The sequence below is a fragment of the Megascapheus bottae genome, chromosome 37, assembly GCF_031878675.1.
Source record: "Megascapheus bottae isolate mThoBot1 chromosome 37, mThoBot2.hap1, whole genome shotgun sequence".
Taxonomy (NCBI): domain Eukaryota; kingdom Metazoa; phylum Chordata; class Mammalia; order Rodentia; family Geomyidae; genus Megascapheus; species Megascapheus bottae.
Genome location: NC_143545.1, coordinates 2,999,902 through 3,027,599, shown reverse-complemented (window position 1 = coordinate 3,027,599; position 27,698 = coordinate 2,999,902). Strand labels below are relative to the sequence as shown.

The window sequence follows — 27,698 nt, the reverse complement described above, 5'->3', positions numbered from 1 at the left end:
AAGAGGAGTATAGGACCAAGGAAGGACATAGGGTAGCCATCTGTGCAGTCCGGTCCAGAGGATGTTGATGATGGGTATCTTGACTCCAAGAAGAAACAGGATCAGCACTGTAAGGTCCATTATTTATTCTGAAAAAGAAGAGAGAGAGAGAGATATCCTCAGGAGGCAGAGAGCCTTCTGGGTCCTCATCAGTATTATTGGGGTCCCTCCATATTTGGGGACAATATTTAAGATCCCTTGTAGGGACCCAAATTGGCTTTGTTTCATCAGTGGGGAAAACACAACCAAATCCTCTTCCAGCTGTAATGAGGGGGTCAGGGCCCCTCCACTCCCCATTAAGGGGGTCCTTCCACCGGACATAGACAGTTCGATAGGGAATAGAAGTTGTCCAATGTTTCTGGAAGGGTGAGAGATGTTCCCCTTTGGCAAAATTTAAAATATTGAGAGTAAACAAAGCCATCTTTAGCTGATCATGGGGGGGGAGTGTATTCCCCCTTTTTTGTTTTATTAATTGAGATTTAAGGACATGGTTGTATCTTTCTACTATTGCTTGTCCTCTGGGATTATGAGGGATGCCAGTAGTATGGGTAATTTGCCATTGTTTAAAGAAGTCATCAAGAGACTTGCTTACAAAACATGGACCGTTATCGGTTTTTATTTGGTCTGGCAATCCGAGAGTAGCAAAACATTGAAGAAAATGACTGATAGCATGTTTAGCTCTCTCCCCGGAATGGGCTGTAGCCCAACAGGCATGGGAAAAGGTGTCTATTGTTAAAAAAAATGTATTTAAGTTTTCCAAAAAAGGGAAAATGTGTCACATCCGTTTGCCACAGATTATTAGGCCTAAGGCCTCGAGGGTTAACACCACCCATTTGGAGTGGTGGAACCTGTAAGAAAGGGTGGCATGACTTGCAGGCCCTAATAATCTTTTTTAGGTCTTTAATAGCGACTTGGGGAAATTGGTGGTGTAGTCCCCTCCAGTTGGCATGCATGAGCTGATGGAAAGAGATAGCCTCCTGTAAAGTGTAACATTCAGGATTAGAGGCTAACTGGTCAGCAAGGGCATTGCCTTTGGTCAAAATACTTGGAAGGCTTTGATGTCCCCTCAGATGTTGAATAAACATAGGAGCAATCCTTTGTTTGAGCAGATTTCTAGCTTGAATCATCAAAGGAGTGATGGGGTTGCTATCAAGTTTAATATGAGCTTCTATGAGGTTAGGTAACAAATTGACCACATACAGGCTATCTGAGAATAGGTTAAGAGGACCAGTAACCTCAGATAAAGCTAAGACCACCGCATAAAGTTCCTTAAATTGCGCTGAAGCCTGTATTTCATGAGACAGGGTCACTGCAGGAGAAGAATTGCCTTTACCTGGGGGGAAAATAACAACAGAAGCCCCCTTCTTGCCTCCATCCGTGAATACGGTGGGGAAAGAGGGATCAGCTTCACCTAGAAAAAGTTTTGGAGGTCGCCACTCCAGCTGGCTAAAGGAGGGCATCCATTTATGGGGACCATAATGACAATCCACTTTACCTGGAAAGCCTTCCATGGCTATTGCAAGTCTAGCATTATTTCTTTGTAGCCAAGAGAAATCATTAATCCTAAAAGGGACAATAAGAGAGTGGGGTTCACTCCCAAAAAGACGAGTGGATAAGTCTCGTCCTTTGACAATGCAATCTGCCATCTGGTCAATCATGGAGTAAACTCTAGGTGTTCCTCCAACTGACAGGTGAATCCAGTGAAGAGGTTCCCCTTCCTGGCCTAAAAGGGCAGTAAAGAGGGTCTGTCCTGGTAGGACATTGAGCGTTAGGGGCATAGCAGGATCATATCTCTTTAAGGCTGCTTCATCAATAGCTAATTGAATTTTATTTAGAACCTCTTTATGATCAGCTGACAACGTTACTATGGAGGTCAGATCAAGACCCTTTAAGAGATCAAAAAGAGGTGTGAGAGTTGCAGTGGTTATGGGGATCCATGGTCTCATCCAATTAATCTCACCAAGAAGTTTTTGAAGTTGGGGCAGGGTATAAGTATCTTGGATAGATAATTGGGGTTTTAAAGGAGACACAACATCCAGTGTTAGGACAGATCCCAGGATTTTAAAGGGGGGTATTTTTTGGATTTTTTCTGGGGCAATTTGGAAGCCATTAACTTTTAACAGTTGGAGACATTTATTAAAAAGACAATCTAAATGCTGAGTGTCTGAGCTTCCTATAATGATATCATCCATATGTACATAGAAAAGTGAGCCTGTCTCCTCGTTAGGAGGGGATAAGACTCTAGACATATAGTCCTGACATATAGGAGGACTACTGGCCATACCTTGAGGTAGAACTGTCCATTCAAAACACAAATTAGGGCCTTTATAATTTAATGAAGGAAGGGAGAAGGCAAACTTCTCAGCATCTTCCAGGTGGAGAGGAATAGAGAAAAAATGATCTTTGATGTCGTCGTAGGCCCACCCATGTTGTCCCACTTCTGATCCAGGGTGGCGTGGGCCCCCCACCCACTCCTGTGCATGTCGCCACTGCGGGCCTGCTGCAGCCCTGGTCCTGTGCCTGACTTAGCTCGCTCCACGTCGGTGGCGTCGTAAGAAGCGTGTGTGTGCAGCTGTGGCTTGGATTTGGGTGGTGCCCCTCTCTCAGGCGGATCTGGGGCCGCTGCTGCCATTGGCCATCTGTGGCAGATGATTCCATAGCCATTACTTGTATAGAGAGTCCCTTCTTGAATACCAGTTTGTTAAACACGTCATTTGAAATATGCAAAAATCAGTGTTAAATTCTTTAATAAAAAGTATATATAGATTATGTATACATAATAAAAGTATCAATTTTTATTATGTATACATAATAAAGGTATACTTTCATATTTATGCAATGTATTTGTATGTGTTATGCATTTTTCATATATTTTTATTGTAATTAATAGAAGGGTTATGTTATATTCACCAGATAGAAGGTGCATTAATTCACATACAATGATACCGTTTCTCATGTCCCTTATCAAAGATTAGGTGGCCATAGGTCTGTGGGTTAATATCTGGGTTCTCAGTTCTATTCCATTGGTCTTCAGGCCTGTTCTTGTGCCAGTACCAAGCTGTTTTGGTCACTATAGCTCTGTAATAGAGTCTAAAGTTTGGTATTGGGATTCCTCTTGTGCTGTTCTTTCTGCTAAGAAGTGTTTTTGCTATACAGGGTCTTTTATTATTCCATATGAAATTTTGGATTGCCTCTTCTATTTCTTTAAAGAATGACATTGGGATATTGATGGGTATTGCACTGAATTTGTAGACAGCCCTTGGCAAGATTGTCATTTTCACGATGTTGATTTCCAATCCCGGAGCATGGGAGGTTTTCCATTTCCTCAGTTCTGCTTTAATTTCTTTTGTTAGGGTTTTCAACAAAAAAAGTCCTTTACATTCTTAGTTAAGACAATTCCTAGGTACTTTATTTTCTTTGAGGCTATTGCCAAAAGGAGTTGCTTTCCTGATTGTTGCCTCATTCCTCTCACTGTTGGCATAGAGGAAGGCAAAGTTTTGGATCAGCTGAAGGTGCTTGGGAGTGGAGTCTATAGGATTCTTTAAATATAGAATCATGTCATCTGCAAAGAGGGAAAGGTTCACCTCCTCCTTCACCTCCTCTTTCCCTTTATGCTTGCTTCTTGCCTTACTGCTCTGGCTAGGAATTCTAATACTATGTTAAACAGGAGTGGAGAGAGTGGGCATCCTTGTCTCGTTCCTGATTTTAGAGGGAATGGTTTTAGCTTTTCACCATTAAGTATAATACTAGCTGTGGGTTTGTCATATACAGCCCTTATTATACTGAGAAATGTTCCATGGATTCCTAGTTTCTCCAGAGCTTTTAGCATAAAGGGATGTTGGATCTTGTCAAATGGCTTTTCTGCATCTATTGAGACAATCATGTGATTTTTGTCCTTGCTCCTGGTGATGTACTGAATTATATTAATTGATTTGCGTATGCTGAACCAGCTTTGCCTCCCTGTAATGAATCCTGTTTGATCATAGTGTATAATTTTTTTGATGAGTTGTTGTACATGGTTGGCCAATATTTTCTTGAAAAGTTTTGCATTGATGTTCATCAAAGAAATGGGTCTATAGTTCTCTTTTTTGATAAATTTCTATCTGGTTTGGGTATGAGGGCTATATTGGCTTCATAGAATGAGTTTGGTAAAGAGCTTTCATTTTGGGGGCCGGGAGTTTGGCCTAGTGGTTAAAGTGCTTGCCTAGCATGCATGAAGACCCGGGTTCGATTCCTCGGTACCACATACATAGAAAAATGCCAGAAGTGGTGCTGAGGCTCAAGTGGTAGAGCTCTAACCTTGAGAAAGTCCAAGGACAGTGCTCAGGCCCTGAGCCGAAGCCCAGGACTGGCAAAAAAAAAAAAAGACCTTTCAATTTCAATATTTTACTTTTATATATTTGCATATGTGTGGACTATCAGAAAATCAGAAGTGGTGCTGAAGCTCAAAGTGCTAGAGTGCTAGTCTTAAAGGAAAAATGTCTAGGATGGCATACATGCACTGAGTTGAGTTAAAGCTCCCTGACAAAAGAGAAAAAATACAGCAGTACAGAGAATACACTGATAATAGTCCATGTGATATAGTATGTTATTATGACATATATTTATAATATCTACTGCATATTACATGATCAAGCTGGGGTTTGAACTCAGGACCTGGATCCTGTCTCTAAGCTTTGTCTCTCAAGGCTTCTGCCCTGGCACTGGAGCCTCATCTCTCCTTCTGCCCTTTGCATGGCTTCTTGGAGACGAGTCTCCCAGACTTTCTTGCCTGCCACCCTCACATCTAGGGCTCCTGAGTAGCTGGGCTTACAGGAGGAGACACCAGTGCTCAGCTCCTCCATTCTTTCCTTTTTCACCATTGCAAGATGGCCTTTGGTGGTAACTGAGCAGGACAAGCCACAAGGAGAAAATGCTATGATCATTTTCCTTCTACATTCAAACCCTTGGATTCAAACCCTCCTCTGTCCCTGTTTGCAGTGATGGAGCTCCAGGAAAAATACACAGGAATATTATCACCTATCACCCCGGCCAAATGGCACTGCTGTCTGTTGACTATTGTGGTTCTGTTTGGGACGACAGTTGTGCTAACGGTGATTCTAGCAGGTGGGTGGCTTTGAATGCCAAGGTGTAGCTTAGGCCCCGGGACGGGCACAGAAAACAGAAGACTGATTATAAAGCAAATCCATTGTGTGTTCGTGACCCAAGCAGAAAGCCGCATTCCAGAGCACAGCCTGTTTTCTTCCTGTCCAAGAGAGTGGATTGGCTTTGGGAATCAGTGTTTCTATTTTTCTGAGGATACAAGGAACTGGACGTCCAGTCAGGACTTTTGTGCCTCCTTTGGAGCCAATCTGGCCACCTTTGACACCATACAGGACCTGGTAAGAAAATGTTTTGGGGTTCCTATTCTCTGTGACATTGTGACATGCTAAAGACACCCTGCCCCGACTTGGAGAGGTTGTGTGAAGTTAAAGGGTTTAAGCGCCAGGAGCTCACACCTGTCATCCCAGCTACCCAGGAGGCTGAGATGGGAGGATCGCAGTTACAAGCCAAACTGTGCAAGTCAGATTGGCACATACACACAAACAAAAGAAAAAGAATTATTAGTCCTAATACAGAGCTTCTCAGAGGCTGAGATGTGAGATGACAGTTTGAAGCCAGCCTTTGACAGAAATATAAAATACATCCAAAAGACAAGGACTCTCATTTTCAACTGACTGTTTTATTACAGAATTTCTTGAAAAGATACAGGGGTTACTATCATTGGATTGGACTTCGAAGAGAATCCTCAAAGCACAGTTGGAAGTGGGCAGACAACACAAACTTCACCAACTTGTACGTTGTCAGCCATCTTTTGGCTTCTGTGTTTTGGGTTGGGACTGGGGCTTGAACACAGGGCTGGGCCCTTGTTCCTGAGGTTTTGCTCAAGGTTAGCGCTCTACCACTTGAACCACAGGGCCACTTCCAGCTTTTGCTAAATAGGTTTATTGGAGATTAGAGTCTGATGGACTTTTCTTCCAGGGCTGGCTTTGAACTGTGATCCTCAGAGCTCAGCCACCTGAGTAGCTGGGATGACAGGTGTGAGTCCTGGAACCCAGCATGGATTTGTTGTTGTTGATGTTTTATTTTTCTGCATTTTGGAATCAGTTGAGCCTGAGTGGAGGTCACGTCTAGGGAGCCCACAGGTGGCCGTGGGTCATGAATGAATGCGTGGTTAGTGTGACTGGGATGGACGGGTGATGGACAGACAGGTGGCATTCACACCAGGACTTTGAGAATGGAGAAGAAACGTAACTCAGTCATCAGTGCTTATCATTAATGCCAAACTTCTGTTAGTCTGTTATTTTTCTAAAACTACAGACAACAAATCTGGGCGCAGTGGCTAATACTCATAATCTTAGCTATTCAGGAGGCTGAGATCTGAGTCTCAAGGTTCAAAGCCAGCTGGGGAAGTGGGGGCTTGGCTCAAGGGTAGGCCTTGAGCTGAAGATCTCACGGAGTTCAAGCCCCATGACCCACAAAAAAGGAAAAGTAAAAAACCTACAGACAACAAGCTGTGTGCTGGTGGTGCTTACCTGTCATCCTAGCTACACAGGAGACTGCAATCTGAGAATTAGTTTGAAACCAGCCTAGGCAGGAAAATCCGTAAGACTCTTATCTCCCATGTATCACCAAAAAAAAAAAAAAAAAAAAAAAGAAGAAGAAAATTCAGAAGTGGTGCTGTGGCTCATAATAGGAGAGCAGGACTTGTCTTGAGCACAGCTCAGGAACCAGCAGTCCAAGACCCCAAGTTCATAGTCCACACCTGATCAAAAGGAAGTAAATATCCAAATGTGAGTACTGAACGTGTTTCTGCTTGGCTCTAGGGTGGAAGTTCGAGGCTCTGGGGAATACGCCTATTTGGATGATGTTGGAATTAGCAGCGCCAGGGTCTACGCAGAGAGAAAGTGGATCTGCAGCAAACCAAGCAGCTACGCCCAGTGCCCAGCCGCCTCCAGCTCTCTCCTACCCCGGGTCTCCTCCTCTACATACTGTCTGCTTGTAGCTGGGATCCTAATACCTTACACCTAGAATCCCAGCTATGCGAAAGACTGACATCTGAATGTTGCTCTTCAGCAACACAGGTCCACAAGGGTTGAGTCACATACACAGGAAATACCTCAAGAGAGGTAAGGGAGGAATGCCTGGCCAAAGCCCTTTAATGCCTGCTGAGCCGGAATGGCGATCAGGCCCCAACATCGGAGGACGTGGGTTCGTAGCCAGCCTTGAGCCAAAGATCTGGGGGATAGTGGCTAGGCAGGGAGTTCAAGCCTCAACATTGAAAAAAACAAACAGCCTGCATTTTGGGGGGTAGGGGGGTACTGTGCACCCATACTGATTTGCTATAGAATGAATGAAGTTCAGGGTAGGCACAGTGATGCTAGAGGAGGGAAAAGTTGCTCACTTCTGTTCCGGGGTTCTCTGGGGTGGGGGTGTCAGAGCACATGGGGAATATGAGTCAATTACCACACATGTGGGTGACATAGCCACCTTCAAAGGCCCGTAGTATCTGAAAAGATGGGGGATTTACACACTTCTCACCTGAAACTCATTGCAGTTCTGTCTTTCATTTTCACAATTATCGTTACCGTCAGGAGTTGTAAAAAGGGTGGGGGTGGGAGGAGGGAAATGGGACCAAGACATGAGAAAGGGTATCAATGTTTGTAAAGTAATAATACAGCTTCGATCTAGTGAATATAAGAGTAATGATAATATTAATTTCAATAAACAATATATGCAAAAAAAGAAGTTGTAAAAAAGAGTTTTAATTCACCATGTTGACCTAGGCATCATTTCTGTGTGTGTGTGTGTGTTGATCCTGGGGCTTGAACTCTGGGCCTGGGCACTGTCCCTGAGCTTTTGTGGTGCTCTACCACTTGGGCCACACCTCCACTTCTGACTTGTTGCTGGTTTGTTGGAGATAAGAAGATTATGGATTTCTGCCCCGGGCTGGCTTGGAACCCTGATCCTCGGATCTCAGCCTCCTGATTAGCTGGGATGGCAGAGTGAGTTGCCAGCCCCTGACATGGCACTTCAATGAGTCTTGATCATTTTTGTCTTTTCCACTCTTCTCCCTCATTCCAGTTCTTCATCTAACAATGAAATAATCCTTCTGAGTCACACTCAACCAAATAAATTACAGCACAAAGCTTCACACAGGTTTCCTAATTTGCTGTCCACCATTGGACATGTAAATTAAGTGAGGTCATTTCAACCCCTAGCTTTGTTTTCTGTCATTCTCCTTCTAATGTCTTCTGACTTTGACACCTAAAAAAGTCAAGTGTCAGGTGCCAGTGGCTCATGCTTATATCAGCTACTGAAGATATTTAGATAGGAGAATCACAGTTCAAAGCCAGCCTGGAAAACAGAATCTAAGATTCTGGTATCTCCAAGGTACCAGCAAAAACTCAGAAGTGGAGCTGTGGCTCAGGTGGTAGAACACCAACCTTGAGGGAAAAAGCTCAGGGAGAGCACTCAGGCCCTGAATTCAAGCCCCAGGACTGGCATTAAAAAAAGAAAAAAAAAGAATTCGACTCAGAATGACAATCTAAATCTACCTTTTTAACAAAGTAAAACAGGTAACACATCTCCATGAATAGACAGGGGGAAGAATGTGTATCTGATTAAAAGCCTGCATTTGGGGGTGTGCCTTACCCAGCTTGGACTCAGGCTAGGACTGTCCCTTTGCATAGGACAATCAATTTGTGAGGAGTAAAACCTGCGCTGGAAATATAACATGAGTCACACTGATTAAAATAAAACATCCTGGAGCCGGGCGCTGGCGGTTCACACCTGTCATCCTAACTGCTCAAGAGGCTGAGATCTGATGACTGAGGTTTGAAAGTCTGTGAGACTCTGGTCTCCAGTGAACACCAAAAGCCAGAAGTCTTGAGCAAAAGAATCTCTGGCACAAGCTGGGTGCAGTGTCTCATGCCTGCAATCATAGCTGCTCATGAGGCTGATATCAAAGGACAAAGGTTCAAAGTCAGCCCAGGCACAAAAGAATCTGAGCCTGTTATCTCCAGTTAACCTGTAGAAAACAGCAAGTGGGGCTTGGCTTAAGGGTAGGGCGATAACCTTGAGCTGAAGAGCTCAGGGACAGTGCCCAGGCCAGAGTTCAAGCCCCAAAACCCCTCAAAAAAAAAATTCTGGGACAGTGCCCAGGCCCTGAATTGAGGCCCCAGGACTGGGGGTGGAGGTGGAGGAAAAGTGTGTAAGACTGTTATCTCCAGTGAACCTCCAACATTATTAAAGGCAAAATAAGGAAGAATTGAAATAAATATATATGTATGTATGTAATAAAGACATACACACACGCATAAAGGAACACACACACTATCCATAAGCACATGTAGCTAGGCGGGCAGGTAGATAAAATAGACGGGCAGACAGAACTTAATCTGTCAAGGTTTATGTTCACAATGTCACCTGGTCCCCAGGGCGGCTGTGAGGTTTGTGTGAGCGGCGCCCGCCCCCCCCCCCCCTGTCGAAGCCGGGAAACGACGCTGAGCAGAAACCACTGCGGGAGGCCTGGGGGGTGACGGGCAGGGACGAGGCCCGGCCCGATGGACGAGGCTCGGCTGGACGAGGCCCGGTGGACGAGGCCGGGTGGACGAGGCCCGGTGGACGAGGCCGGGCTCCAGGCTGACGAGGACGTCCAGGCCACTCTCGGCCGGGGCCCCGCGGCGTCTCCTGGGCGCCCGGCCCGGCTCGCGTCTCCGTCCCGGCCCCCGCGGGCCCCAGGCCCGCCTGGCCAGCCCGGTCCTCCGGGGACATCAGCGCGGCGCCCGGGGCTCCGTCCTGCAGCGCGGCCGCTCCGGGACGCCGCCCGCCTCAGGACTCCATTCCAGAACCTGCTGCACCCCGAGAGAACCCCGACCACCAGCCCAGCGTCCACACACACCTTGGAGCGAGCGCCCTTCTCGCAGCCCCTGCGGGGTCGTCCGGTCGGGGCCGGGGCTGAGCTGAGGGGCGGCGGCCCGAGGACGCCATGGCTGTTCGCGGGAGGAATCCACTTCCTCTTCCCGTCCTCGTGGGGAGCGAGAGCCCGCCCCGGAGGAAGGCCCGCCCACTTCTGCCAGGGTGGGCGGGGCCATGCAAACACCATCCAATCAGAGGATGGCATGGGCGGTGCCTGACCAGCGCTTCACCAATCAGAGCAATCAAAACATCCCGGCTATGGAGGAGGTGGAGGGAAGAAAGATGTCTGTTCTCAAGAAAAGCCTGGGGAACAGGAGATAGAGACCCCATCTCAGGAGGAGAGCTGTGTGGGGCGCGGTAGCTTTGTCCTCTGAGCCGCAGCCCAGGCCCTTGGTGGAGGCTGAGTCTTGTAGACTTCTTTATGCCCAGGCTGGCCTGAAACCCACCTGGCAAGAAACGAGCATCAGGAGCTCGAGTCCCCGCAGCCTCATCAGCTGGGAATATTCTGCAGAAATGCCGCCTCCCCTGGCCAGGACTGGAGCCCAGGGCCTGAGTCCCCGCAGCCTCGTCAGCTGGGAATATTCTGCAGGAACTGCCGCCTCCCCTGGCCAGGACTGGAGCCCAGGGCCTGAGTCCCCGCAGCCTCGTCAGCTGGGAATATTCTGCAGAAATGCCGCCTCCCCTGGCCAGGACTGGAGCCCAGGGCCTGAGTCCCCGCAGCCTCATCAGCTGGGAATATTCTGCAGGAACTGCCGCCTCCCCTGGCCAGGACTGGAGCCCAGGGCCTGAGTCCCCGCAGCCTCGTCAGCTGGGAATATTCTGCAGGAACTGCCACCTCCCCTGGCCAGGACTGGAGCCCAGGGCCTGAGTCCCCGCAGCCTCGTCAGCAGGGAATATTCTGCAGAAATGCCGCCTCCCCTGGCCAGGACTGGAGCCCAGGGCCTGAGTCCCCGCAGCCTCGTCAGCTGGGAATATTCTGCAGGAACTGCCGCCTCCCCTGGCCAGGACTGGAGCCCAGGGCCTGAGTCCCCGCAGCCACATCAGCTGGGAATATTCTGCAGGAACTGCCGCCTCCCCTGGCCAGGACTGGAACCCAGGACCCAAGACCCCGCAGCCTCGTCAGCTGGGAATATTCTGCAGGAACTGCCACCTTCCCTGGCCAGGACTGGAGCCCAGGGCCTGGGCGCTGTCCTGAGCTTTTTCTCTCCAGGCTGGTGCTCTACCTCTTGAGCCACAGCTCTACTGGGCCTTGGGTTTCCAGCCGTGACTACAGGAGGGTGCAGTAAGGCCAGCAGGTGTGGGTGAACTTCATGGGATGCCTTCAGCCCTGCATAAAGGCCGGAAAGAAGAGGCTCCCTGTCATTTCCCTTTCTTCAGCTTTAAAACTTGAACACGTTCTTTTTAGTCAGATGTCCACGTGCCATCCGCTGAGGCAGGAAATGGAACAGTTCTATGAAATCATCATTTATTTTATGAATTTCATGCCTAGATCACTAATTGAACTCAGGAAGTCTAGCTTGGCTCTGGTTGATGTCTCACACCTGTCATCCCAGCCACACAGAAGGCTGACAGCTGAGGATCACAGTTCGAAGCCACTCTAGACAGGAAAGTGTGTAAGACTCTTATCTCCAGTGAATCAGCAAAAAGCAGGAAGAGGAGCTATGTGGTCAAGTGGTAGAGCGTCAGCCTTGAGCCAAAAAGCTCAGTCTTTTTACATGGTAGACAGGCACTCTACCACTAGGCCAAACTCCTGGCTCCCTCTAGGTGTGTGTGTGTGTGTGTGTGTGTGTGTGTGTGTGTGTGTGTGTGTGGTGTGTGCTCAAGGCTGGTACTCTACCACTTGACCAAACTCCTGGCGCCCTCTAGGTGTGTGTGTGTGTGTGTGTGTGTGTGTGTGTGTGGTGTGTGCTCAAGGCTGGTACTCTACCACTTGACCAAACTCCTGGCGCCCTCTAGGTGTGTGTGTGTGTGTGTGTGTGTGTGTGTGTGTGTGTGTGTGTGTGTGTGTGTGGTGTGTGCTCAAGGCTGGTACTCTACCACTTGACCAAACTCCTGGCGCCCTCTAGGGGTGTGTGTGTGTGTGTATGTGTGCTCAAGGCTGGTACTCTACCACTTGAGACACAGTGCAACTTCAGTTTTCTTGTGGTTCATTGGAGATGAGAGTTTCAGGGACTTTCCTGGCTTTGAACCATAATCCTCAGATTTCAGCCTCCTGAGTGGCTGGGGTTACAGGGGTGCATCACCAAGCCCGGCTTCTCCATGAGTTTGAATAAGAAGACATCTCTCATCTGTTCATAGACAACTACAAGAAACAACAGTTTGTGCAAATTCTACTGTAGCCACAGTAACATAAGTAGTGGAAGAGCATGCAGTTATATCTGTAGAAATATGATGGGCATTGCTCTATATATTGTATTTCTTAGTAAGTCAGTTAAGCAGCTATTCCATGTGAGAGGGACCCAACGGGAGAACGTATTGTAATGAAAGTAGAAGCCATGATTGCAGCTGTGTGAAAGATTCTCCCAGCATGCAACAGGACAAAGATACAGGTAAGTAGTTTATTTTTATTTTTTTTTTTTTTTGCCCCTTTCTCTTTCTGGCCCCGCTCGCTCCGGCCCGGCTAGCCTCCCTTTCTAGCTCGGGCACCGCTCGCTCCGGCCCCGCTCGCTCCGGCCACCACTCGGTTGGGCTCCGCTCACTTCAGCTCAGCTCGCTTCTTTCGCTCTCTGTCGCCGTCGCAGTCTCGTCTCTGCCACTTCCAGTTTGGTTGTGTCTCGTCTCTGCCACTTCCGGCTTGGTTGTGTATGTGGGATACCGAGGAATCGAACCCGGGTCCTTGTGCATGCTAGGCAAGCACTTTAACCGCTAGGCCAAACTCCCGGGCCCTAAGTGGTTTATTTTGTTGTACTTTTATTTATTCATTTGGAGGGGGAGGTCAGTATCAGAATTTGAACTCAGAGCCCCTGCTAGCCCAACTCAGGTGCTCTACTACCACCTGAACCACACACCCCTTTTTCATTCTGATGAGTTTTAGAGATGGAGTGTTGGGGAGGGGGCTGAGGTGGGCTTTGAACCGTGTACTTCTGGATTTCAGCCTTTGGAGTGGCTGGGATTACAGGCATATGCACCATTACCCGGCTTCCATGTCTTTTCCTCTCTAATTCTTTCCTATTTCAGGAAACGCATGCCCCCATGACTGGTTTCAAACAAAGAGGAAATGTTATAAGTTTTTCATGAACTTCCAGTCGTGGCAGGAGAGTCGAGAATCCTGTTCCGTGAGGAAATTGAGTCTCTTGATGATCGAGGACAGGGCAGAGCTGGTAAGAACTGGGTGGTGGAAGTCAGCTCGTGGAAACTGGACAGCTCGTGTCAAGAGTCTGGGCAAACCTCAGAGGAGGCTCTGTGGACAGGTTGAACTTGATTTCTTTCTCCCACAGGAGTTCATCCAGAATGAGGTGCAAGGTGGGGTTTATTTTTGGATTGGATTACACCTTCCTGACACCCAGAAGACATGGGCCTGGCTGGATGGGGCGGCCTTGAACCCACAGCTGTGAGTTTGTCATTGGCTTTCCAAGGCCCATGGTGGAAACTGCACACAGCTCACTGGTGACACCTGCTGGTGTGAGGCAGGCACTGCAGCATGAAGTGTGTCAGGACATTCTTCTTCAAGAGTAACAGACCCACCCCTGGTGCTGTGGTGTCATGATTGTGTGTTATTCCACAATCGTGCCCGCTGCAAGGGAATGTGTGGACAAACTCATGGCTAGTGAGGTCAGCCAGGGTCACACACAGGCAGAAGCTAGATCTAAAATATACCAGGATATGCTGGGTGCTGCTGGCTCACGTCTGTCATCCCAGCTACTCAGGAGGCTGAGGTCTGAGGATCAAGGTTTGAAGCCAGCCCGGGGAAGGAAAGTGTATGAGACCCTTATCTCCAAGGAACCAGCAAAAAGGCCAAACGTGGAGCTGTCGCTTAAGGGTAGATCACATCAGTATTGAGTGAAAAAGTCAAGGCCAGTGCTCAGGCTCTGAATTCAAGACTCAGGACCAACACACACACACACACACACACACACACACACACACACACACACAAATACACATGGAACCATTCCTTCACCCTGGCTTTTAGGCCAGGCACCAGAAACTCCCTCTTGTAATCCCAGCTACTCAGGAAGCTGAAGATGGAGAATGGTGGCTGGAAGCCAGTCCACACAGAAAAGCCCACACGACTTGTATGAGTGAGACAGGGAATGAGCCGGAGGCGTGGTTTCAGTGGCAAAGTGGCAGTCCTTAGCCAGGAAATTGAGAGTTCAAGGCCACGAGTTCAAGTCCTGGTGTCACTAAAAAATTTTATAATATTCTCTATGGCATATTTCCATGTTTTAAGCAATCTAGCTTGGAGAGGAGCTGGTGAGCAGATGCAGGGAGCCCAAAATGGGAGAGGAGGAAGAACTGGGCCCTGGGCCTGACTGGGGGTTTTGATTGTCTTTGTCTCCCCAGATTTCAGGTCGCAGGCCAGGCAGGAGAGAACGCCTGTGCCCTGGTCACAAACCAGGGCGTTCTCTCTGAAAACTGCGCCATTTCCAGTCACTGGATTTGCCAACAAGAGCTTTCTTCATCCACGGCCACGAGGGACATCTAGACTCCCCCAGGTGCCTTCTCATGGAACACTTCACTCCTGTGACTGTGGCTGGCTAATGGTGGCTCACGTCTGTCATCCCAGCTGAGGTCTGAAGATTGCAGTTCACAGCCAGCCCCGGGCAGGGTGAGAGACTCTTATCTCCAGCAACCAGTAATAATAACAAGAACAATAATACTCACACCAGAAGCGGAAGTGGGGCTCAAAGTGTCACAGCGCCAGCCTTGAGTGACATGGCTAAGGAAGTGCATCCAGGCCCCGAGTTCAAGTCCCAGCACCAGAAAAAAAACCACACACACAAAAAACAAAGGGGGGAAAACCTTGACGTAGAAAGAGAAGCCATTAGGTGAGAACCTTCTAGAACCTTCCACCACTAAATTTACACGACTCTGGGCTCTGAGCAGTCTCTTCTTAGAACCTTCTAGAACCTTCCACCAGTAAATTTACACAACTCTGGGCCCTGAGCAGTGTCTTCTTTCCTACCTGGTCAGATCTCTAAGTCTGCAGTGGAGGTGTGTGCAGTCTTGTACATCCTTTCCAGAAGATTCCTTGGCTTGCTGACCTCCTGTCTAATTTACTACTTATTTCCTTCCTTCCTTCCTTCCTTCCTTCCTTCCTTCCTTCCTTCCTTCCTTCCCGTCTTTTCTCTTGGAGTTTGTTTATGTACTTATTCCACTCAGGATCCTCTGTTCAGCGCAGCCTTCACCCGCATCCCCCTGCCTCCACCATTTAAACGCTGAGACTACAGGCAGGGGAAAGGACACCCGGCGTTCACTTGTATTTCCTAATGTGTCGTCGTGTTCCGTCATTGTAGGGCACGGGTGTGTGCTTGCAGAAACATAAACACTTGTGTGATCCCACGAGCCTGGGTGGCGAGGATACCAGTTCCCTGCACACGATTCCCCTGCTCGTGCAGGTATTTCACAAGTAATGTGTTTGGGTTTGAACTCATGGCTTGGGCACTGTCCCTGAGTGGTTTTGCTCAAGGCTGGTGCCCTATCACGTGAGCCACAGTGCCACCCCTGGCTTATTTTTGGTGGTTCACTGGAGATAAGAGCCTTCCGGATTTCCTGCCCAAGCTGGCTTTGAACCATGATCCTGGGGTCTCAGCCTGCTGATTAGCTGGGATGACCAGAGCCTGGGGTCCCCACCAATCCACTCTGTGTCCAGCTGTGCATTAAACAGCTGCATGGAAATACACCATCACCCTGTGACAAAGGCAGAGCCTGAGCCCCGCCATTCCATTCTCGCCCCATGGGGGACTCTGCCTGGGAGGAAACTGAGGCAGGGCAGCCATGACATTTTCCACCGCTCCCACGGGACAATTCACCCTTCCTGAGATCCCTGCTCTTATCCCTGCTCATGGCCTCATCTGATGTCTGGGGATGAGGTAAAGTTAATTCACTGATGAAAAGTGAATGGACATTTATGACAGTTTACATGTTTCTTATCCTTGATGGATGTGATGGGCAGAGGGTAACGGTTCTGGAAGTCACATTTCTGTGTGGAAAGTATCCCTGCCCTCCCCCACTCTCTCCCAGTTTTCTCCTGTCGTCCCCACTCACAAGTGGGAGAGTTCATTTCCCACATCATGTCCAGTGCCTTTGCTTGTCCTCTGTCTTCCATTCCTGTGTCCCAAAGACACAGTGAACATACAAGACCAAAAGAAAACAGCCAGAGGGCTAGGAGTTTGGCCTCGTGGTCAAGTGCTTACCTAGCATGCATGAAGACCCGGGTTCGATTCCTTCCTACCATATACATAGAAAAAAGCCAGAGTGGTGCTGTGGCTCATGTGGTAGAGCTCTAGGCTTGAAAAAGCCCAAGGACAGTGCTCAGGCCCTGAGTTCAAGCCCAGGACTGGCAAAAAATAAATAAATAACATTTTAAAAAAAAGAATTTATTAATGATTTTTATGTCATTTTTTAAATGATAAGTTTAACAAGCAAGTATTCAAGGAGGGGATCTCTTTTTACAATCACTGGGACTTAGTATTTAGAACTTAATCAAAATTAGGCTAAGGGTTTGTATGTCAGAAACAGGGTCTTGCATTTTTCACCACCTCCTCTCCCATCGCCCCCTCCCTGCTTGTGATTGTTTGTGCTCTCTCTCCCCCGTCCTTCCCTCCCTCCCCAGAGTCTCTAAAACAGCCCCTCTACTGGTAGAAGAGAGCAACTTGTGGAGGCGAAAACCAAAGCAGCGGGGAGGTGGCTGGACTTGGACTTGTTTCTGGAGGTATGTGTGTACGTATGTATGCATGTATGTATGTATGTATATAGTTGAACGTGGCTGCACTCTGTGGATTTTTCTTTCTCACCGAACACTTTCCTTTCCTAAACCTTCGTAGTAGTAGTGGGATCCGGACACTAGATGGCATCTGTCTCCACGACAGGTCCTTCCTTTGGGCCTATGTGGGTGGGGCCTGCCTGCCTGCCTGCCGGCAGGTTCCATGTCCTGCAGCGCTCCACCCATCCCGCATCGAGTTCCCAAACCTTTTCCTTTGGGGGTGGGTGGGGTCCATTTCAAGTAGTAGATACTTGTGCACGTGTGTGGCCAGTACGTTCAAGCTCTGTCAGGTGGGGAGTTTGATGGGAAAGGGAAAGATAAAAAAAAAATCCATGATGAAAAAGTAAAGGCTGCTCCTCCTTGTAACATCTCTTTATCTTGCACCCCCGCCAGGGACCGCTGGATAGACCACAGGACCAGGGAGAGACGTCTAAAACACTCAGCACTGAGCAGAAGCCAGCCAGCCAGGAATCCGATCCAGTGCACCATTGGTGTGTGTGGAGGTTTTGTTGAGCCAGGGATGCAAGGCGAGATTTGGGGGAAGAAGCAAGCCTCCTGCTTCTTCCTAAACTCCCCTCGGCCTCTGCCTCCTGCCCCTGCCCTTGCCCTTGCCCCTTCCTCCTCCCTAGCTCCCTCCCTCCCCCTGCCCCCACCGCAACCTCACAGCCCTCCCTCCCTCCCCTAGAAATAAAATAAAAGGACCCATTTGCTTGAATCGCACTGTCTTTTGCTTGTGTTTGTATTCCACTCCCAAGATGAAAGGGGGTGATGCCCGATTCTCCCTATGCTGGGCCAGAGAGAGAAGGTTCTTTCTTGGGGGTCAGGGTGTGGGGTGGGTGGATGGGTCGGCGGGCAGATGGGCAGACAGATGGACGATGGGATGGGGGTGGTAGGACACCACGCTGCTCTCTGTCTGCCTCTCCTCAGAGGGAGGGTTGGCATGCATGGCAGGAAGGACCTTGCTCCCTCCTCTGTCTGCATCCTCAGTCATTGGGTCAACAGCCCGAGCCAAAGGTTGCCCGCCCGGCAGGTCAGGAGTTCTTGAATCAGAGCCTGCCTGGCCTTTCTCTGCTGCTCATCCATCCATCCATGCATGCAGATGCCTGCTTTTAGCACCACCACCACCACCACCACCACCCCTCCCTGATTTATGTGAAGAGCTAGTCTCGGCCCGGCCAGGCCCGACTGACTGGAAGAGAAGAGCCTAGGTGGCCGGATTTCCGTGTGCTCCCTTGCTCTCTTTGAGATCTTGGGCGCTGGTTGGTGTGTGTGCTGCACGTACTGTTTTCAATGTCCATCTCACCCACTCTCTGCGCCCTGCACCCACCCCGGCTCCTACTGGACCAAAGGACAGACCCGCCATGGGAATTCACAGCCCTGGTAGTTTCAGAAAGTTGACAGTAGATAGCGGACACGTGCTGGCCTTCGGCACGTTGAATGGCACAGGGAGGAGAGGGACAGGTGGGGGCGCGCAGGAGGTAAGAAACCGGATTTTGCCTGCCTGGAGCCATGATCCCTGAGCTTCTGTTCTTGCATGACATACTACTAATTCAACACTGAGGAAATAGTCTTCAAACAACTTTCTTTCTTTCCTTCTTTCTTTCTTTCTTTCTCTCTATGTCTCTCTGTGACTCTCTGTTGGGGGGGGGTTGCGGGTTCAGTACTGAGAATTGCACCGAGGTAGGTCCTGAGACTTCAGCATTGCCCCTGACTTTTGGGGGAGGGGGGCTCACGTCTAGGACTCTAGACAACACAGGACCCACAGGTCCACTTGTGGCATTTTTAGGGATGAATCATGATGAGGAATCTCAAAAGTGGGCCAGGAGTGTGACCCAGTGATCGAATACTTGCCTAGCATGCGTGCAGCCCTGGGTTGGATGTCTCTGTACTACTTACACAGAAACGCCGGAAGTGGTGCTGTGGCACCAGTGGTTAGGGCACTCACTAGCTTCGAGAGAGACCAAGGCCAGAGAATCCAGGCCTTGCGTTCAAGGGCCAGAACAAGGAAGGAAGGAAGGAAGGAAGGAAGGAAGGAAGGAAGGAAGGAAGGAAGGAAGGGGAAAATAGAAAGAGAAAGAGAGAATCTTTTGAGCTTGAGCTGAGTTTGAATCTCTACCCACAGATGTCAGATGTTTTTGTTTTAGAGCCACAGTTCTATTCTAGCCACCCCTGCTACTTTGTTTTCATCACTACCTTGCTCACAAAAGATCTTATGCTCTTCACCTTCATACACACACTGACCGAAAACTACTGCCCTTACTGCCCCTCTTGGGTGGGTGGTGAGGGGGGACAGCTGGGGACAGAGGGATTTTCCTCTTCAGAAACAGTGATGAAGTGACATGATGACAGTATCGGTGCTCCAAATGAGACAAGAGGCCACTCAATGGATTCTTTGCCTTTTCTGGAGCTCAGCCCATGTGCTTCAATGCAGTGTGTATGTGTGTGTGTGTGTGTGTGTGTGTGTGTGTGTGTGTGTGTGTGTGTGTGTTCCTTCCTGGACTCTGCAGTGGAATCTGCTCTCCATGGTTTCCAGGCTGGCAGGGAGATTGGCAGACCCGTCGGCCTTAAAATACAGTTCTTTCTGGAGTCCAGAAACAAAAGCACGAGTGAACAAGTGTTGGTGGGTGGAGGGGGGGTGGGTAGAGACACGCATCAGGCAGGCACCCCCACCATGCAGAGGGCGCTGGTGAGGTGTCTCACACACACACACACACACACACACACACACACACACACACACACGCACACGGGGAAATGGCTCACTCTTCAAACATAGCCTCTTTTGTGCTTGGCTTGATCCTTGGGCAGGAAAAGGCAGCTTTTGGAGTATTTTTTTTCTGCTGCTGCCAGCCACTTCCCTGCTTCCCTGGGCCAACCACTGACTGACTGGCTGGCTGGCTGGCTGGCTGGCTTGATTCCTGCTAGCTGGACTGATCAGACTGCTACCACCCACCCCCTGCAGGTGGTGGAGTGAGTGCCACCCCAGTCCCAGGGAGACAGACAGGCAGAATTGGGGGAGGGCGTGGGCATGTCTGGGCAGGACTGGGCTCTGCCCTCTACCCTTCGGTGAGGCCGAGTGTGTGAGTAGGAAATGTCCCATGGCTGACCCCCACGTTACCTCCCTCTGGGGAGAGGAGAGAGGGGAGGAAGTCAGGAGTCTTGTCTCCTCTTCATTTTCCAAGCTCAGGCCAAGCCTGGCCAGGAGTTGTGGAAAGTTAACAATGGTAAAGCAGCCCAGCCAGCTTTGCGCTTCTAGGGTGGGGCAACTTTGGCCTTCTCCCCATCCTCCATGAAGAGGGAAATCCACCTGGGTGGGGCTGGGCCTGCTTCCTGTGGCGATCTGCCCAATTCCTGTGCCAACTCCAACTAAGGTAAATTCAAGCACTGGGCTCTAACCTTATTGGCTCCCTGCGTGTGGCACGAGCTGGCAATGGCCCCTCTGTGTATGTCACTATCCTATTGGCCACCTGTGTGTGCCCACGTTCGACCACATGGGTTTTAAAAACTCACAGTGTCACCTCCGGAGTCTGGGCTGTGTCCCTGGCCAGTCAGTTCACCATCTACTTCCCCAATAAATCCACCTTTTTATATGAGACTGTCTCTGTGTGGTGGACTCTGGTGGGACGTGGAATCCCCACCTGGAGGGATGTGGAATCCCCTCCTCCTGACCCCATAACATTTTGGGTGCATGGGCCGGGAGTGAATCCTTAACCACAGGGTGACGCATGGGTTCGAGTCCCACTGGTGGATGTGGAATCCCATCCATAGCGTCAGACCCAAGAGAGCCTCTGATTATCCTTGAGGAATTCCTAATGATCTTTTTGGGAGAATTTGCCTGGGTGAAAAGTAAAGACCTCCGGAGGTAAGTAGAAGTCAGTCAAGTGATCTGTATTTCTGTACTTATATCAGGGAAGTGCACTGTGGCCTAAAACAGAGAGGAAAAGCTGGACGCAGCAAGCTCTCTAAGGCCAGCCTGGTCAAGGGACGCCTTGACCCCCTGGTGGAGGTTCCTATCGGGAGGGATGTAGAATCCCTTATTTTTGGGGGGTGGGGGACTGTAAGAATGGGGTTTTCTTCTCTTTCTTTAATTTTTTTTTTGCCAGTCCTAGGTTTGAACTCAGGGCCTGGGCACTGTCCTTGTGGTTTCTCAAGACTAGAGCTCTACCACTTGAGCCACAACACCTCCTCTGGCATTTTTTTCCCTATGTATGTGGTACTAAGGAATTGAACCCAGGTCTTGGTGCTGTTAGTGGAGTCCAGAGGTGGACAAAATGAGATGATTCAGAACACGATTGAGATGTTAAAAGTTTATTTCACCAGTAAAGGAGCTGTCAGGCCAGGACTGTAACCTGTGGGTGGGAATTTGTTGTGCAGCCCCAATCTGCAAAAGCAAGTGGTTTTTAAAGAAGCCCAGCACGCATGCAGATTTGATATCACAATCTCACAGGGACTTTGCCTGGGCTGCCTCAGAAATGCAGTTTTCAGCTCAATGAGTCCTTTAAAAGGCCATTTTACTTCTATTCAAAGCAACAAGGTGAGGAACACAGAAGTAGATTTTAAGCATGGTCTTACCTGGAACTTATTAAGGAAAAAGATGTAACTTTGGTTGCATTTGACAAGCTTGTAAGAATGATCTGTTTCTCTCTGTGGGCCTGCCTACAATTGTTACAGAAATTCTACAAGGCAAAACTGGAATGGCAATGAAACAATCATTTGGTAGCACTAACTTTCCTTTTTTTTTTTTTACTTTGAAACAAATATTTAGGACAATCTCACTTCCAGAAATGATTTCTGATTAAAAAAAAACTTTTACTAATGTTTGCTTTAACATTTCACACTTAATCCTTTATTTACTTTTGAATTACTCTTACAGGCACAAGGCTGTCCCCTTTGCCTCCAGGCCTCCTTCTAAGAGGCTTTTTTTTTCAGTCTGAATTACTGCCTAGAACTCCAATAACAGATTAAACTCAAATTACAGATTTTCCTTGATGCAAGAATTACAAATATCACTGTACCCAAATCCAGACTTAGCATCTTTCTTTTCCTAAATACACCTAACTGCAAACTAGAGACTAAATCATAAGTAGATAAACTTTTAAACATTCCTTTTAAAGCCTTTTTTTCCAATTTCATATATTTTTAAGGGGCAGTTTCAGAAATACCAATCACATCACCCACATTTTACCACCAGGTTTTCAGTGTCAGTCTGCAAGGAAAAGGGACAGGATGAAGGTGAGCCATCCAGCCCCTCTACCCATCCCACTGGGTTTATCTGCACAGCTTTTGTGCCATGTGTGAACTTTCCCTAGGGCCTGTCCCAACATAGACACCAGAGCTACACCTTTGCCAGTTCCCCTCTCAACCTCAATGTTATGGCCCATAGGCCTACCCTAAGTTTTCCCTGTCCTTTGTCTTGCCACTTGATTACATAAACACTTTTAGACAGACAAAGGTCTTGACACTGATAAGCAAACATTTATATTTAAATTTCTAATACTTATTTCTAATACTTATCCTCAAATTTAGTTGAGGGAAATAAATCCCAGTTTCTCTGATGCCTTTTTGCTAAACTGAATAACTTGATTATAATATAAACAGCCTAATGTATTATAATACCAGATTTTTTAATGCAAATTACAGAATCCTTAGAAAAATCTTTTAACTTGTTCCTCTTAAAATAAAGCAATAATTCTTTGAGATATTTGGAATGCCCAAACTTAATCATTTTTCTTGGAGTTTAGACTTAAAATCACATTTACATTTACATTTTTGTGTCAAGTAGAAACACACCCATTGTTTTACACAGCATGCTGATAGTTTAATCTTGAACATGTTCACTCTCTCTCACACACACACACACACACTCACACACACATTCATACTCACAAAGATCTTAAAGCATGCAAAAATAATATCAGTGGTAAGAGATACTTTTGCCAATCTTACTCTGGCATCCTTTAAGACAAAACTTCTTACCAAGCACTTTGCTGGGCCTTTTATTTCCAGGGTTTATGTGCTAGCAAGATAATTTAGCATAACCAAACTCTTTGAATTCCTCCTCCTGGTGCTAAACTCCCAGCCCCCTCTTTTTTTTAACATGTTTTAGCTGTGCTGTCCCTGAGCATTTTCACTGGAGGCTGGCACCCTACCACTCGAGCCACTTCTCTCCACTCCACTTCTGGCTTTTTGATGCTGAGCAGGAGCTAAGGAATTTCCCAATCTTTCCTGCCCTAGAGTGTTTTCACTTCAGATAGTATCTCAGGGTGTAAGCCAAAGAAAGCATTATTATTATCATTATGAAAACTAGATCTCGGGAACAGGGAAGGTGGCCTAGTGGTAGAGTCCTTGCCTAGCATGCACAAAGCGCTGGTTTCCATTCCTCAGTACCACCGACATAGAAAGAGAAAGAAGTGCAGCTGTGGCTCAAGTGGTAGAGCTCTAGCCTTGAGAAAGCTCAGAAACAGTGCCTAGGCCGTGAGTTCAAACCCCAGGACTGGCAAATAACAGTAACAATAACAATAATAATAACAATAATTCTGACACACCAATCATTTCATTTCTAATCCATTGAATTTCAGATCCTGATTTCTCTCTTGTTTTTGTTTTGCTTTTATTTTTTGTTTGTTTGCTCTGTCAGGACTAAGAGCCAGGAAAGGCAGAAGGCTGGTGGGAGGATGTGCATATCCAGCTGCCAGATAACACTTGCAAATGCCAAGGTTACCTCCTTAATCCTCTGGATCCAGTCGGTTCTGCCTAAAAAGAACAAGGAGGGAAAATGACAGAAGCCTCGGTGGGAATGTTACAGGAAGATCTGCCTTCCACACACTACGCAGAAAGCAGGCCAGCAGGTAACTTGCATTAGGGTTGAAGTCTCCCACAAAGGCAGCTAGGCTGGGATGGATGGAGGGAGGGTTAGATCTGGGATGTGTGACTTGAGTTGGAGTAACATTCCTCTTCTTTCTTTCTTCTCCTCCTCCTCCTTCTTGTCGTCCTCCTCCTCTTCTGCTTTTTTTTTTGCCAGTCCTGTGCTTGAGCTCATGGACTGAGCATTTTCCTTGAACTTCTCAAGGCTAGAGCTCTACTACTTGAGCCATGGAACCATTTCCAGCTTTTTTCTATGTATGTGGTACTGAGGAATCGAACCCCTGTCTTTGTGCATGCTAGGAAAGCACTCTACCACTATGCCAAATTCCAGCCCTTCTTTGTGTGTGTGTGTGTGTGTGTGTGTGTGTGTGTGTGTGTGTGTGTGTATGTTGATTATGGAACTCTGGGCCTGGGAACTGACCCTAAGCTCTTCAGGTCAAGGCTACCGCCCTACCCTTGGGCCACAGTGTCACTTCCAGTTTTCTAGTGATTATTTGGAGATAAGAGTCTCATGGACTTTAGTGCTGGGCTGGCTTTCAACCACCATCCTCAGTTCTCAGCCTCCTGAGTAGCTAGGATTCCAGGCGTGAGCCATCCTGTCCAGCTTTATTTATTTATTTTTATTATTTCGACAATCCTGGGCTTGAGCTTATGGACTGAACATTGTCCTTGAACTTTCTCAAGGCTAGAGCTCTACTACTTGAGCCACAGCACCATTTCCAGCTTTTTTCTATGTATGTGGTACTGAGAAATCGAACCAGGGTCTTCATGCATGCTAGGCAAGCACTCTACCACCAGGCCAAACTCCCAAGCCTTATTTTTTTAATTTTTTTATTGCCAGTCCTGAGGATCGAACTCAGTGGCTGGGCACTGCCCTTGAACACCTTTTGCTCAAGGCTAGTGCTCTGCCACTTGAGCCACAGTGCCATTTCCAGCCTTTTCTGAGTATGTGGTACTGAGAAATCGAACCCAGGGCTGCATGCATACTAGGGAAGCACTGTTCCACTAGACAACACTCCCCGTGTACCTTTTTTCTTTCTTTTCTGCACCTGGGCGCTATCTCTGAGCTCTTCACCTCAAGGCTACCACCCTACCCCTGAGCCACAGCCCCACTTCCCTCCTCGCCTACTTTTATATTACATTTTTATTTTTATATTTTATTATTCCATATATTCATATTATATATATACAATTTGCATGTAGATCATATAGTATGTTATAGGATTGATAAAGTACAACATACAACAATTATATAGCACCATGTAACCTAATACTGTATGTAATATAAGGGTCTATATAACCAGGGGGCTGGGGTTTACATTTGTCATCCCAGCTACTCAGGTGGCTGGTGGTCAATCATCCTGAGCAGGAAAGTCCATGAGCCTCTTCTCTCCAATGAACCACCAGAAAAGTAGAGGTGGTGCTGTGGATCAAAGTGGTAGAGCACTAACTAGCCTTGAGGGAAAACCTTCAAGGACAGTGCCCAGGACCTGAGTTCAAGCCCCAGGTCTGATCAAAACAGAAAGTATATATAATATAGTAGTATGATACAATATATAGTATTATCATGTTATATTATAACATATATTTATATTAGAATATATGCCATTATGTTATATAACATTATGTATCACAGAACACAATGGTATATCAGATGAAGTATTTATAATATCTATCATATAGCATATGACCAAGCTGGGATTTGAATTCAGAGCCTGGGTGCTGTCCCTTAGATTTGCCTCTCAATGTTGGCTCAACCACTGGAGCCACAGCTCCCTTCTGGCCTTTTTGTGGTTCTGTGGAGATAAAGAGTCTTCAAGACTTTCCTGCCTGCCACCCTCACATCTCGGGTTCCTGAGTAGCTGGGCTTACAGGAGGAGACACCAGTGCTCAGCTCCTCCATTCTTCCCTTTTCCACCATTGCAAGATGGCCTTTGGTGCTAATTGAGCAGGACAAGCCACAGTAGGGAATGCTATAATCATTTTCCTTCTAGCACTTTCCTTGGATTTAGACCCTCCTCTTTCTCTGTTTGCAGTGAAGGGGCTCCAGGAAAAATACCCAGGAATATCATCACCTATCACACTGACAAAATGGCACTGCTGTCAGTTGACTATTGTGGTTCTGTTAGGGACGACAGTTGTGCTAACGGTGATTCTAGCAGGTGAGTGGCTTTGAATGACCAATGTGTGGCTTAGGCCCCGGGATGGGCACAGAAAACAGAAGACTGATTATAAAGCAAATCCACTGTCTGTTAGGGAACCAAGCAGAAAGTCGCATTCCAGAGCACAGCCTGTATTCTTCCTGTCCAAAAGAGTGGATTGGCTTTGGGAATCAGTGTTTCTACTTTTCTGAGGATACAAGGAACTGGACGTCCAGTCAGGACTTTTGTGCCTCCTCTGGAGCCAATCTGGCCAACTTTGACACCATCCAGGACCTGGTAAGAAATGCCTTTGGGGGGCCACGAGTTTGGCCTAGGGGCCCGGAGTTTGGCCTAGTGGTAAAGTGCTTGCCTAGCATGCACGAAGACCCAGGTTCAATTCCTTGGAACCACATACATAGAAAAAAAAGCCAGAAGTGGTGCTGAGGCTTAAGTGGTAGAGCTCTAGCCTTGAGAAAGCCCAAGGACAGTGCTCAGGCCCTGAGCTCAAGCCCCAACTGGCAAAAAAAATGCCTTTGGGGTCCTGTTCTCTGTTAGATGCTGAAGACACCCCACCCCAACTTGGAGAGGTTGTGTGAAGTTAAAGGGTTGAGTGCCAGGAGCTCACGCTGTCATCCAGCTACCCAGGAGGCTAAGATGGGAGGATCGAAGTTCCAAGACAAACTGCAAGAAAGTCATGAGACTCTTACCTCCCAGGAAAAAGCTGGAAGGGGATTTGTGTTAAACCCTTGAGCACAAGAGCTCAGGGATAGGACTGGCAGGGTGGCTTGGTTTTAAGAGCTTGATAGCATGCAGGAAGCCATGGGTTCGATTCTTCAGTACCACATAAGGCAAAAAGATGGGAAGTGGAGCTGTGGCTCAATGGTAGAGTGCTGGCCTTGAGCAAAAAGAGACTCAGCGCCCAGGCCCTGAGTTCAAGTCCCAATATTGGCACAGATATGCAAACATACACACACACACACACACACACACACACACACACACACACACACGAAAGAAAAAGAATAATTCCTTCTAATAAATAGCTTCTCAGTAGGTTAAGATGCGAAGTCAAAATTCAAAGCCAGCCTGGGACAGGGGAAAAATAAAATTCATCTGAAAGACAAAGACTCTCATTTTCAACTCACTGTGTTTTATTACAGAATTTTTTGAAAAGACACAAAGGTTGTGATCATTGGATTGGACTTAGAAGAGAATCCTCAAAGCACAGCTGGAAGTGGGCAGACATCACAGACTTCACCCACTTGTACGTTGTCAACCAACTTTTGGCTTGTTGGTTTGTTTTGGGTCAGGACTGGGGCTTGAACAAAGGGCCTAGGTCCTTGTCCCTCAAGTTTTGCTCAAGGTTAGCGCTCTACCACTTGAGCCACAGCGCCACTTCCAGCTCTTGCCAAATAGTTTACTGGAGATAAAAGTCTCATGGACTTTTCTTCCAGGGCTGGCTTTGAACTGTGATCCTCAGATCTCAGCCTCCTGAGTAGCTGGATGACAGCTGTGAGTCCTGGAACCCAGCATGGATTTGTTGTTGCTGATGATGGTTTATTTTTCTGCATTTTGGAAACAGTTGAGCCTGAGTGAAGGTCACGTCTAGGGAGCCCACAGGTGGCCGTGGGTCATGAATGAATGCGTGGTTAGTGTGACTGGGATGGACGGGTGATGGACAGACAGGTGGCATTCACACCAGGACTTTGAGAATGGAGAAGAAATGCAACTCAGTCATCAGTGCTCATCACAAATGTGAGACGACCGCT

At 47.8% G+C, this 27,698-nt stretch overlaps 1 protein-coding gene and 1 long non-coding RNA gene across 2 annotated transcripts in view; one reads left to right on the top strand and one right to left on the bottom strand.

The window, feature by feature from the left end:
* Nucleotides 1-27,698, bottom strand: part of LOC150042059 (uncharacterized) — a 272,005-nt gene that overhangs the window by 51,042 nt on the left and 193,265 nt on the right. The window lies entirely within an intron of this gene.
* Nucleotides 4,908-7,110, top strand: LOC150042065 (C-type lectin domain family 2 member D11-like). The gene is made up of 5 exons (XM_090325159.1): nt 4,908-4,920; nt 5,020-5,145; nt 5,248-5,420; nt 5,771-5,874; nt 6,906-7,110. The coding sequence occupies exons 1-5, from the start codon at nt 4,908-4,910 to the stop codon at nt 7,108-7,110; spliced, it is 621 nt and encodes a 206-aa protein (XP_090181285.1).

Bases quoted from the DNA above. Each gene is read 5' to 3' on its own strand.
- LOC150042065 (XM_090325159.1), top strand. The intron at 5,146-5,247 runs GTGGGTGGCTTT...TCGTGACCCAAG, and splicing joins GCTAACGGTGATTCTAGCAG to CAGAAAGCCGCATTCCAGAG. The intron at 5,421-5,770 runs GTAAGAAAATGT...GTTTTATTACAG, and splicing joins TTGACACCATACAGGACCTG to AATTTCTTGAAAAGATACAG.